Below are 12,321 nucleotides of genomic sequence, written 5' to 3'. Positions count from 1 at the left end.
TTATACAGTGTACTGTATAACAGGGGTGTCAAACTGCATTCCTCGAGGGCTGCAAACAGGTCATGTTTTCAGGATTTCCTTGTACTGCACAGGTGATAATTTAATCACCTACACAAATAATGAGTTGGTGATTAAATTATCAACTGTGCAGTACAAGGAAATCCTGAAAACATGACCTGTTTGCAGCCCTCGAGGAATGCAGTTTGACACCCCTGCTGTATAAAGTGGTCATACTGAAAGTTATTATCCAATACATTTATACAAACAGATCATGATATTAATAAGGGAATGTTACACGTTCACAATTATCCGATTTCAATTTCAAGATAGTAGTCACATAGAATAATTTTTCGATGTACATCTCCTATGCAGACCTATAAGCCTCAATAGAAAAAGACATTCTGATTCTAGTGTCTCCCTTCTAGCGATCACCAAAATTCTTATATAAATTTATCAGGTTAGCAAAAAAATTGGTGTATGGCAGTATATTGTAGGATAAACCTATGGAATGTTTGTACATGGAACAATGTAGGTCTGTTTAGGATCTGTATAATCAAAATACCAGGTTATTTTAAAGGGAAGCTGTCAGCAGGCTTTCAAGCCCCCATCCACCTCACACCACCCAAACTTCTTATGCACCTGTAGATCTTTCAAAGACAAGTCCAGCAATACCTTTACATAGCCAGTCCATTCCTCCATTACGGAGAAATCAGCTTTTTAATTGGCATGTAAATGAAGATTTATTGTAGATCTGAAGGCTCTGTCACTCCAGCTCTATTCCCTGCCCAGTGCCACCTCCTCCTGCTTGACGACTCCTTTGCCTGAAATCGCACATCGGTACTGTCAGTTAATCAGGAGGAGATGGTGCTGTGAGGAGAGTAGAGCTGGAGTGACAAAGGCTTCAAATCTACAGCCTCATTTGCATATAATTTCAAAGGCTGATTTCTCAGTAATGGCGAACAGACCATGTAACGGTATAGCTGAAATTGTCTTTGAAAAAACTACATGTGCATATAGTTCTCGGTGTGAAATTCTGCTGACAGATTTCTTTTAAATCAAGACTTTTTGCACCATCTATTGAAGCATTGAAAGTACAAAAAAAAGTATATGAAGGTAAATACTCATGAAAACCCCTTTTTACAGTCTGAGTTCAGTTCCTCTGACTCTTTGTAGATAGCAGCTGTCATGGGATAAGTCATGTCAAGTTATACATTTCCGTGCAGAGGAACGGCCATCCAGAGCATTTCCATTGGGATTCTGACAACACCCCTCAGAGGTCATATAGATAAGAGTTGTCAGTGTAGGACAACCTCTTCAAATAATGCTTCTACTCCTTGCAGTTTATTGGTTGTAGTGAATGTTTGAGAAAAACTATTCCAAGGGAACTGTATTCCAAAAAGATAGCCGTTCATGTCAATGGTGAACAAAGGATCATATTGCAGGGAAAAACCTGTATTCATTTCCAGTACAGTCCTGCATGGTATTGAATATATCGTAAATATAATTAAAGGGTTTCACAGTGACGGGAGCAGCCATGGTCATGTGGGAAATAAGTGAAATGCAGCAAAGTGGTCTTATTCAATGTATTTAAGGACGTCTCCCAATATTTGCTACAATTTCATCAACCGGGCAATCTGATCCCTTCTCTTGCGTTCTCCTGCCCAAGATTTGCTTTTTGTGCGGCATTTCAGTAGTTCCTGGCGATAATCCTGGTGATGCATTGGGCAGTAACTTTGAGGCTCACACAAGGTCTGGAAACAAATTAAAAACAATATGAATAATAATACTATTTTGTTACCAATGGCCAGCAAATATTTACTGTATACACAAATAGATACAATGAGACCATTTCAAAAGACCACCTCTGTGAGACCACCACATAACTACATTGCACAGTAGATTTCAAGCAAAAGATTTTCAGTTCCACCAACAATTATCTGCAACAGCATTTTTTTTTTTTTTAAGAGACGGCTTATTAGACAGGGTTGTACACAGAAATTATGGTGCCCCATAAATGTCCTAATCTTCTATGGGGCTCGGCCCCGAGCCTCGCCGACTCACGGGTCCCACTGTGCTCCACGTGGTCTGCTGCTATTAGCCGTTCACCTATGTTACTAGCTTGATAGAAATCTAGAGGAAGATCGATAGATCCATAGATAGATATGGATAGATGGAAGGACTATCTGAGGTCACACAAAATCCCTATCACGTTTGGCAATGTACGCATCCTTCAAACCCTCTAGTCGCAGCAAAAATTTAAACTCTGTGCATGCCTTGACAACATGCAGATGAGGCAATTTTGGACATTGGAAGCAGCTTTTTGCTTCATTTAATTGGTAAAGGTATCAAATGCCATAAAAAAGCACTGCAGCTATATAGGCTCAATCTAAATGTGTACTGAGGACAAACCATGAAGAAACATCAAATGAAATACGGGACATGAAAAAACATGAGGGTATGTTTCCACGTTCTGTATTAGGCAACGCGTTGGACACAGCACATGTCCGCTGCGTCCAAAGCACTGCCAGCTTTTGAACGCAGGTGATTCCGCATGTGATCACTGAACCAAGTGGAATCACAGTGCCCAATACATTGTACAAAAAATTTATCTTGTGGCGACGCTCAATAAATTGACATGCTGCGGTCTTGAAAGATGCGCCACATGTCAGTCTCCGCAGGGAAGCCGGAGGAGTCCCTGCACACATAGTGGAGATGGGATTTCTTCAAATCCCATCCACTATGCTGTAACATCTGACCACTGCGGGCTTGACGTCAAACCCACAACGTTTACTGAACGTGGAAGCATAACCTGACACCCCCCCCCCCCCAAAAAAAAAGCTCCTATGTTATAAATAATACAAAGAGACATTTTATAATATGTAATAAGTCATTTTTGATTGAATACTTACTTTACTTAAGAGTAGTGATGAGCGAATATACTCGTTACTCGAGATTTCTCGAGCATGCTCGGGTGTCCTCCGAGTATTTTTTAGTGCTCGGAGATTTAGTTTTCATCGCCGCAGTTGAATGATTTACATCTGTTAGCCAGCATAAGTACATGTGGGGGTTGCCTGGTTGCTAGGGAATCGCCACATGTAATCAAGCTAGCTAAGAGATGTAAATCATTCAGCTGAGGTGAGGCAAAACAAACTCCGAGCACTAAAAAATACTCAGAGGACCCCCAAGCGTGTGTAGCGCGAAACGGCCGTCGTCTCGTCTGCCGCACTCTCCTCTGTTACCTTTCACTCCCCCGTGCCGTGAAGAATGTACCGCTTGGTGTTGCAATAAACGACACTTGAAACTGCATCTTGGTGAGTGCATTTGCGTTTCTTTCATTTATAGATATATATATACATATATACATATATACATATATATATATATATATATATATATATATATATATATATATATTTTTTTTTTTTTTTTTTACACAGTAATGTGCAAAAGGTTTAGGCAGGTGTGGAAAAAATGCTGCAAAGTGCATTGAAAAACAGAAGTGCTACTTTATTTTTATAAAATAAAAGGCATTGTGTAAAAAAGAGAAAACTAAATTTAAAAATAAAAAATAAAAAAAAAAAATCAATATTTGTTGTGACCGCCCTTTGCATTCAAAACACCATTGATTCTTCTGGGTACACTTGCAGAGTTTTTCTTAATGACATCTGCATGAAAGTTGTCCCAAACATCCTTCTGCCTTCATGTAATCCCACACAGACTCGATGTGGAGATCTGGGCTCTGTGGGCGACATAGAACTTCCAGGACTCCTTCCTTAGGGTGAATATAGTTCTTACGGACATTAGCTGTATGTTTTGTGGTGTTCTGCTGCAGAATAAATTTGCAGAATAAATGAGTTGCCTCCCTGATAGTATTGCATGATGGATAAGAATCCACTATCATTTCACATTGAGGACATCATTGATTTTGACTAAATCTTCAACTCCATTTGCAGAAATGCAGCTTTAAAGGGAACCTGTCAGCAGGATTGTGCTCAGTAACCTACACACAGAATCAGGTCGGCGTCGTTATACTGATTACAATGACACCTTGGTTGATGAAATCCGTCTTGTGGTTGTTTCTTAATCTTTATTTTCAGTTTTGTGTTAATGAGATTCTCTTGCCCTAAGGTGGGTTGGGGTATGTGGTGCTCTGATTATATATTCATAATGCAGACTGCTGACAAGTCGCTGATCCCTCACTGAGCTGCCCCCTAGTTTCCATAATAAATGTCTGTACATACTAAAACAAAAAACCTTCTGCAGACGGGAGCCAGCCGTGGCACCTGCCTGCAGCATAACCGCAGATTTACGGTGTTAATAATAAATGTGCTTGAGGTTATCCTGATAGTACATAATAAAACCTGCACAGTAGAAGCCATTGGTGTGTATAGAGGTGATCCAATAGCTGCTATTGCGAAGGCGGCGTCATCTTGCTAAAGAAAAAAAAAATCATTATAAAGCAACCTCCACCATGCTTCACTGTTGCCTGCAGACATTCAGATGCTTGTAGTTGAGTCCCACTGGTTGCTGCCAATGACACTCATGGACATCTTCCAGTTTTGAAGGGAAGTATGATGTGTCTTTCATTTGCTGCACTAAGTTTCCAAGGCAGACCAGTGCGTCTACAGTCTTCAATGTTGCCCAGTTTGTGATGCTTCTGATATAATTAAGAAAAAAAAAAAAAAGCTGGACTAGCACATAACGAGAACTTCTTTGAAATGTTTGCTTGGGAGAAACTTGCTGAAGCAGGATAATATCTTGTGTCTTGGTGCTGTGCTCAGTATTACCATGGTGTGTGACAGGACCCTGCTACAAAAGGCGAGGTTGTGGATGACAGTTTGGCTATTCCTCACCCAGTGTTACAAAGTTTTTTCAGTTAATAACGCATTTCAGCCTACTATTATTAAAATAATGATAATTATCACCTGGTTGGTATAATTGGTTACTTATACATCGTACTCCTACATCTGACTATAATCCTACAAAACTCCTGACTTTGTGCAATTGTATCAAGAAGAATTGATGAAGTTTTGAAGACAAGGCTGCTCCCACCATATATATGGATTTGATTTACGGTAGATTTCCCGCGTTCTTTTACTTAATGCTAATGGATAAAAATAAATTATTAACACTTATTTTTGCATGCCTGATTCATTTGCAGGATTCCCCACACGTCTAGAACTTTTGCACAGCACAATATGTTATATGGAGCACTTAAGAGATTAAGGTGTTGTACAGTAACGGACAACCCCTTAATAAAAAGGTCACCTTGTATTCTGGAAAAAACTCTTTGTATCCCCCTTTCAGTAGATACACCTCCGGATAATAAAGACTTGGATAGTCGTTCCTGGCACGATCTTCTTCTCTCAAGAAGCGACACCTTTGAGGAAGCAAAAATACAGGCAAATCTAAGGAAGTATCAAACTTCTGTAAAGGTACTGTCACACTAGACGATATTGCTAGCGATCCGTGACGTTGCAGCGTCCTCGCTAGCGATATCGTCCAGTGTGACAGGCAGCAGCGATCAGGCCCCTGCTGGGAGATCGCTGGTCGGGGAAGAAAGTCCAGAACTTTATTTCGTCGCTGGACTCCCCGTAGACATCGCTGAATCGGCGTGTGTGACACCGATTCAGCGATGTCTTCGCTGGTAACCAGGGTAAACATCGGGTAACTAAGCGCAGGGCCGCGCTTAGTAACCCGATGTTTACCCTGGTTACCATCCTAAAAGTAAAAAAACAAACTACATACTTACCTACCGCTGTCTGTCCTCCAGCGCTGTGCTCTGCTCTCCTCCTGCTCTGGCTGTGAGCGTCGGTCAGCCGGAAAGCAGAGCGGTGACGTCACCGCTCTGCTTTCTGGCTGCCCGGCGCTCACAGCCAGACCAGAGAAGCAGAGCGCCGAGGACAGACAGCGGAAGGTAAGTATGTAGCGTTTGTTTTTTTACTTTTTAGGATGGTAACCAGGGTAAACATCGGGTTACTAAGCGCGGCCCTGCGCTTAGTTACCCGATGTTTACCCTGGTTACCGGAGACCTCGGGATCGTTGGTCGCTGGAGAGCTGTCTGTGTGACAGCTCTTGTAGCAATATGTTATATGTTCATGTGGCCTCTAGGGGTCTCACTACTTTTATGTGTGTTCTATCTTCTGTGTTTGGAACTTGTTGGATGTTGAGACATGATGTGAATAAAGAGCCTGGAGATACTCACAGAGTGTGATTTATGACAGGATTCATCAAACAGAACATGGTGGCAGCCGGGCACAGAACCTGCAAATTCTTAGAGCTTATATGAGGCTGAAACTGCACAGATCACTGCAACTGTAAGTACAGATTCCCTGACAGTACAGAAAAATGGAGACTGGTCTGAAGCCCCCTCAGAGACTGGATGTCACTTCATGTAATCTGTCCCAGACTTGGAGACATTGGAAGGAAGAGTTTACACTGTATGTGGATCTGACTGTGGGCCCCACTGATGACAAACGGAAAGTAAAGCTGTTTTATTACCTAATTGGGGAAAATGGCAGAGAATTAGCCCACACCTTGCTCCCAGACACAGACAACCTCCTCCTAGCAGACATTGTGCAGGCATTTGATAAACACTGTGACCCAAAGAAGAATGAGACAGTGGAAAGATATAAGTTTTTCACAAGACATCAGGAGGATGGTGAAAATGTGGACAGATATCTGACAAAGCTGAGGAGACTTGCAGAAACACGTGGCTTTGGAGAGATCAGGGACAGTCTAATCAAGGACAGAATGGTGTGTGGCATAAAGGACAGTCATCTCAAAGAAAGATTACTGAGAGAGGAAGGCATGACTTTAGAGAAATGTATGCAAATCTGCAGGGCTGCTGAGCTCACAAAGCACAGCCTGAAGATGATGGCAGGCACCAGTGAGAATGATGATGACAAGGTACATGCAGTATCTATGAAAGGAAAGACAGGGCCAGACTACCCTATAAATACTGTCCACTGCAAGTATTGTGGGAAAAGACATGAGAGAGACAAAACCAAGTGTCCAGCATATGGGGAAACCTGCAGGTCATGTGGCAAGAAGAATCATTCCTCTGCTGTCTGCAGGCAAGGAAGAGGCAAACAGTACAGACAGCTCCACACTGTGACACCAGACACTGACAGTGCAGAGGACATTACATGGCTACAAATGCAGTCTACAACAGAGAAAGTCAATGTAGTCGGGCAGTCAGTAGTGAAGGATGCCAAGCAGCTTTATGCAACATTCTTGTTGGATGAGAAGCCCATTAGATTTCAGCTGGATTGTGGAGCAAGCTGCAATGTAATTTCATTTGATCTGCTAAACAAACAGGTTTCTATTGAGCCAACTGACAAGGTACTGGTGATGTACAACAAAAGTGTTCTGAAACCAATGGGGACATGTAAGCTAAAAATACGAAACCCATGTAACAGAAAGAGTTATAGAGTTGAATTTACCGTGTTACGGGGTGGTAACCATGTACCATTACTGGGAGTAAAAGCAGTTCAGGCAATGGACTTAATAAAAGTACAGTCTCAGAACATTATGTCTGTTGAAGTTGCCCAGGATATACAAAATCCAAAACTAAATGCAGAGCACAACTTGGACATGCAGAAAATAAAAGCAGAGTATGCTGATGTATTTGAAGGTGATGGATGCTTTGAAGGTAAATATAGGCTAGAAATTGACAACACAGTGCAGCCCACCAGATTACCTACAAGAAGAGTGCCTGTAGCATTAATGCAACCGCTGAAAGTAGAACTGCAAGATCTACAGAGAAGAGGCATGATAGCACCAGTCCATAAGAGCACAGATTGGATCAGCAGTTTGGTCATAGTGCAGAAACCATCGGGCAAGTTAAGAATATGTATTGATCCTAAGCCACTCAACAAGGCGCTGAAACGAAATCATTACCCAATGCCAACATTAGATGATGTTCTACCAGATTTATCAAATGCTAAAATATTTTATGTATGTGATGTAAAAAATGGATTCTGGCATGTGGCCCTGACTGAAGATTCAAGTTTATTGACAACATTTTCTTCACCATTTGGACGCTTTAAATGGCTGAAAATGCCCATGGGACTAAAACCTGCTCCAGAGATATTCCAGCAGAAATTGATGCAGGCTTTGGAAGGACTTACTGGAGTGAAGACAATAGCGGATGATATCCTAGTAGTGGGAGAAGGTGAAAATATGGAATCTGCAATCAAGGATCACGATCAGAAGATGATACAATTTTTGGACAGATGCAGAGAAAAAAAACATAAAGCTGAATTTGGACAAACTCAAATTGAAAATGACAGAAGTGGCCTATATTGGTCATCGACTGACTTCAACTGGGGTCAAAGTGGATCCTGAAAAGGTGAGAGCAATACAAGATTTGCCTACCCCTACTGATGTTTCTGGAGTTCAACGATTTTTGGGCATGGTGAATTATCTCTCAAAATTTTGCAGACATCTGTCAGACATGTGTGAGCCACTGAGACAGCTAATCCACAAAGATGTGCGCTGGGAATGGACAGAAAGCCAGGAGACTGCTTTCCGAGCAGTAAAGAATGCCATTGCAGATACAGCAACCCTAAAGTATTTCGATCCAGATCGAGAACTGGTGGTACAATGTGATGCTTCGGAAAAAGGCCTTGGAGCCACATTAATGCAGAACAAACAGCCAATTTCATTTGCAAGCAGAGCCCTTACAACAACAGAGCAGGGATATGCGCAGATTGAGAAGGAACTACTGGCTGTGGTATTTGGGATGGAGAAGTTTCACCAGTACACCTATGGTCGACGGGTAACAGTGCAGTCGGATCACAAACCATTGGAGAGCATTACAAAGAAACCATTACTAAATGCCCCAAAGAGACTACAGCGCATGCTGTTGCGACTTCAGAAATATGATGTTGACATCGGGTACTGTCCAGGAAGAGACTTACTGATTGCAGATACGCTAAGCAGAGCTTACCTTCCTATCACAAATGATGAGGAGGAAGACATTGAAACCATCAATATGTGTAACTACCTTGCAGTGTCAAAAGAAAAGGTCAAGCAAATCCAGACTTTTACAGAGAAGGATAAAAGTCTCCAGAGTTTAAAGACTGTCATCTTGCAGGGCTGGCCAAAATACAAGCAGCATGCTCCGAGGGAAGTCTCACCATTCTTCCACATAAGCGATGAATTGTCAGTGCAGCAAGGAATCATCTTTAAAGGAGACAGGGCTGTTATACCTGAAGTTCTCAGAAGAGGCATATTGAAGACATTGCACTCTTCTCACTTAGGCATGGAAGGATGCCTACGTCGTGCACGAGAATCAGTTTGTTGGCCAGGAATGAATGACCACATAAAAAATTACATAGCACAATGTGAAATATGTGCATCCTGCAATGATAAGCAACCAAAGGAGACATTGCAACCTCATGAAATTCCACATAGGCCTTGGTCAAAAATAGGAACAGACTTGTTCACATGGAATGACAAAGAATACCTGATTACAGTGGACTATTTCTCTAACTTCTGGGAGGTTGATTTGGTGCAGGACACAAGGGGGAGAACAGTGATTAAAAAACTCAAGGCCCATTTTGCCAGGTATGGCATTCCAGATATCGTTTTCTCTGACAATGCGGCACAGTTTACGTCGGAAGAATTCAAAACTTTGAGTAAGAAATGGGAATTTGAACACCAGACGTCTTCTCCAAGATATCCTCAGAGTAATGGGAAAGCAGAGTCTGCAGTAAAAACGGCCAAAAGACTCATGCAGAAAGCAAACCAGGCGGGTGCTGATGTATATCTGTCTATACTGGATCATAGAAACACACCCACCCAAGGCCTAGACAGCAGTCCGGCACAGAGGCTCATGAGTAGGCGTACAAAGACACTATTACCAACTGCGTGTCATCTGTTAGAGCCAAAGCTGCTGGGAAACATCGAAGCTAAATTACAGAAGAATCAAGCTAGGCAAGCTTTCTATTACAATAAATCTGCAAAGGATCTGCCTGAGCTCCAGAGAAATGACAACATTCGGCTGCAGCCAAGCACCACATTTGACAAACACTGGCAAAAGGCAAAGGTTGTCCAGAAACTGGGACCTCGGTCTTACGAAATTCTAACAGACGACGGAAGAAGACTAAGGAGGAATCGAAGATATTTGAGGAAAACGCAAGAAAGAGATGATTCATGGCCTTTTGAACAGTATCCAGACACCCAAGACAACGAGGCAGCAAGTACAAGTCAGGCAACAACAGTGACAGCTGACCATCAGGGTGAGGACTCTGGCCAGAGACAGACAATATCAGAAGAACTACCAGATGTACCAGATGTAGAAAGTGACACATCTTATATTACCAGAGCTGGCAGAATTAGCAAAAAGCCGGCGCACCTTAAAGATTATATCTAACTGGACGTACTAGGTTAATTTCTAACTTTGTCATAGTATACATTAGTTTAGTATCTTTTATTGTTCCTCTAGTTAAAAGAGAAAGGATGTAGCAATATGTTATATGTTCATGTGGCCTCTAGGGGTCTCACTACTTTTATGTGTGTTCTATCTTCTGTGTTTGGAACTTGTTGGATGTTGTTGTACTCAGAATTCATGTAATGGAGGTTGAGACATGATGTGAATAAAGAGCCTGGAGATACTCACAGAGTGTGATTTATGACAGGATTCATCAAACAGAACAGCTCTCCAGCGACCAAACAGCAACGCTGCAGCGATCCGGATCGTTGTCGGTATCGCTGCAGCGTCGCTATGTGTGACGGTACCTTAAGGCTTAAGATAAAGGATTACCTACCCCTTGGTAGTGGAATATGTAGAGCTAGAATAGTGTCCAAAAACCACAAGATAAAACCCATGTAAGTATTACTGAAAAATACCATGTTACAGAGGTTGTGATGCTTGGCTTGTACAGGTGAGATATTAGTGTGCCCATACAGGTAGCAATAGTGCGCTAAAGTTTCTTATAGGCAAAAAATACCAACACTTACCACATGTCTACTTTACATCAGCATCACTTTTGAAACTTATTTTTTCCTTGTCACGATGTTAGAAGGCCTAAAAGTTTTGCAGCAATTTTCAATTTTTTTTCATTGAAATTTACAAAACCTACATTTTTTTTTAGGGACTACTTCCCTTTTGAAGTGACTTTGAGGAGTAGATTTGTCAGGAAACTTGTAAACAAGACCCTATTTTAAAAACTACACCCCTCAATGTATTCAAAACTGCTTTCAGAAAGTTTGTTAACCCGTCAGGTTCATCACAGGAATTTACGTAAGCTGGAACAAAATAAAATAAAGCAAAATGTTGCTTTAGCCCCAAATATCACATGTTTACTATGGTGTAAAAGAGAAAATGGACCCCACAATTTGTTGTGCAATTTCTCCCGAGTATGCAGATACCCCACATGTGGTCTGAAACTACTGTTTGGGGGGAAAGGATTGTGGATGTAGTGTTGCATTTCAGAGCCCTCGAAGTGCCAAAACAGTAGAAACCCTTCCACAAGTGACCCCAATTTGAAAACTATACCTCAAGGAATTATTTTACAGGTGCGATGACCATCTTGAATCCAAAAGGTGCTTCTCAGAATATTAGAATATTGGGCCATGAAAACTAAATGTGTTTTTTTTTCTCTACAAATATGTTGATTTAGCCCCAAAACTTCTCATTTTTACAATGATAAAAAGAGAAAATAGACCCCATAATTTGTTGTACAATATTTCCTGAAAGCACATAAACCCCATAGGTGGGTAGAAACTACAGATTGAGCCAACAGAAGGGCTCAGAAGAGAAGGTGCACCATTTTACTTTTGGAGTGCAATTTTTTTGGTTAGAGCAGATTGTGAAAGCCAGTCTCTCTAGGAGAGCTAGTGAAGCGCCGAAACAGCAGACATACGAGACAAGTGACCCCGTTTTGGGAACTAAAACCCTCAAGCATTTTACATCCAGTTGATTAAAATGTATTTATGAAACAGGCTAGGAGTCATTTGCCTACATTTTTGGACCTCTTTCAGTTGAGAACTCGCAGTGAAACACCAGTATAATGCGCTTTTCTGCCACTGAGGGAACCAAAGGACACTTGAGAAAACAACTCAACACATCTTCTGCTCGATGAAGATTCAAAGCGCCCTGTGAAGATTGCAGAATTTAGAAGACCATATTGTAGGAGCCAAAACAATGACTATAATGGTAGCAAATTGCGAAAGGAGACTTAAAATCAGATGTGGCAAATTATATATATACATACATATATACACACACGTACATATATATCATACACTGACATTTTTGTGTTTGTAACAGGAGATTCAGATTTTATTTCACCTTGGACTTCACAAATGAAG

At 41.4% G+C, this 12,321-nt stretch overlaps 1 protein-coding gene across 2 annotated transcripts in view; it reads right to left on the bottom strand.

The window, feature by feature from the left end:
* Nucleotides 1–210: 210 nt before the first annotated feature.
* The window catches only part of CDC25C (cell division cycle 25C), a 95,640-nt gene continuing 83,529 nt past the window's right edge, over nucleotides 211–12,321 (bottom strand). The window contains exons 15-17 of one of the 2 annotated variants that reach the window (XM_069764330.1): nucleotides 11,973–12,106; nucleotides 5,269–5,380; nucleotides 211–1,751 (exon numbers count right to left, since the gene is read on the bottom strand). In XM_069764330.1, the coding sequence (XP_069620431.1) occupies nucleotides 1,611–1,751; nucleotides 5,269–5,380; nucleotides 11,973–12,106 (387 nt within the window). In that variant the 3' untranslated portion in view covers nucleotides 211–1,610. The remainder of the gene's footprint in view (nucleotides 1,752–5,268; nucleotides 5,381–11,972; nucleotides 12,107–12,321) is intronic. The other variant, XM_069764331.1, reaches the window with a different exon arrangement.

Source organism: Ranitomeya imitator, chromosome 4 (assembly GCF_032444005.1).
Source record: "Ranitomeya imitator isolate aRanImi1 chromosome 4, aRanImi1.pri, whole genome shotgun sequence".
NCBI lineage: Eukaryota > Metazoa > Chordata > Amphibia > Anura > Dendrobatidae > Ranitomeya > Ranitomeya imitator.
The sequence above is the reverse complement of the archived record's forward strand: the minus strand, read 5'-3'. Positions and strand labels throughout refer to the sequence as shown.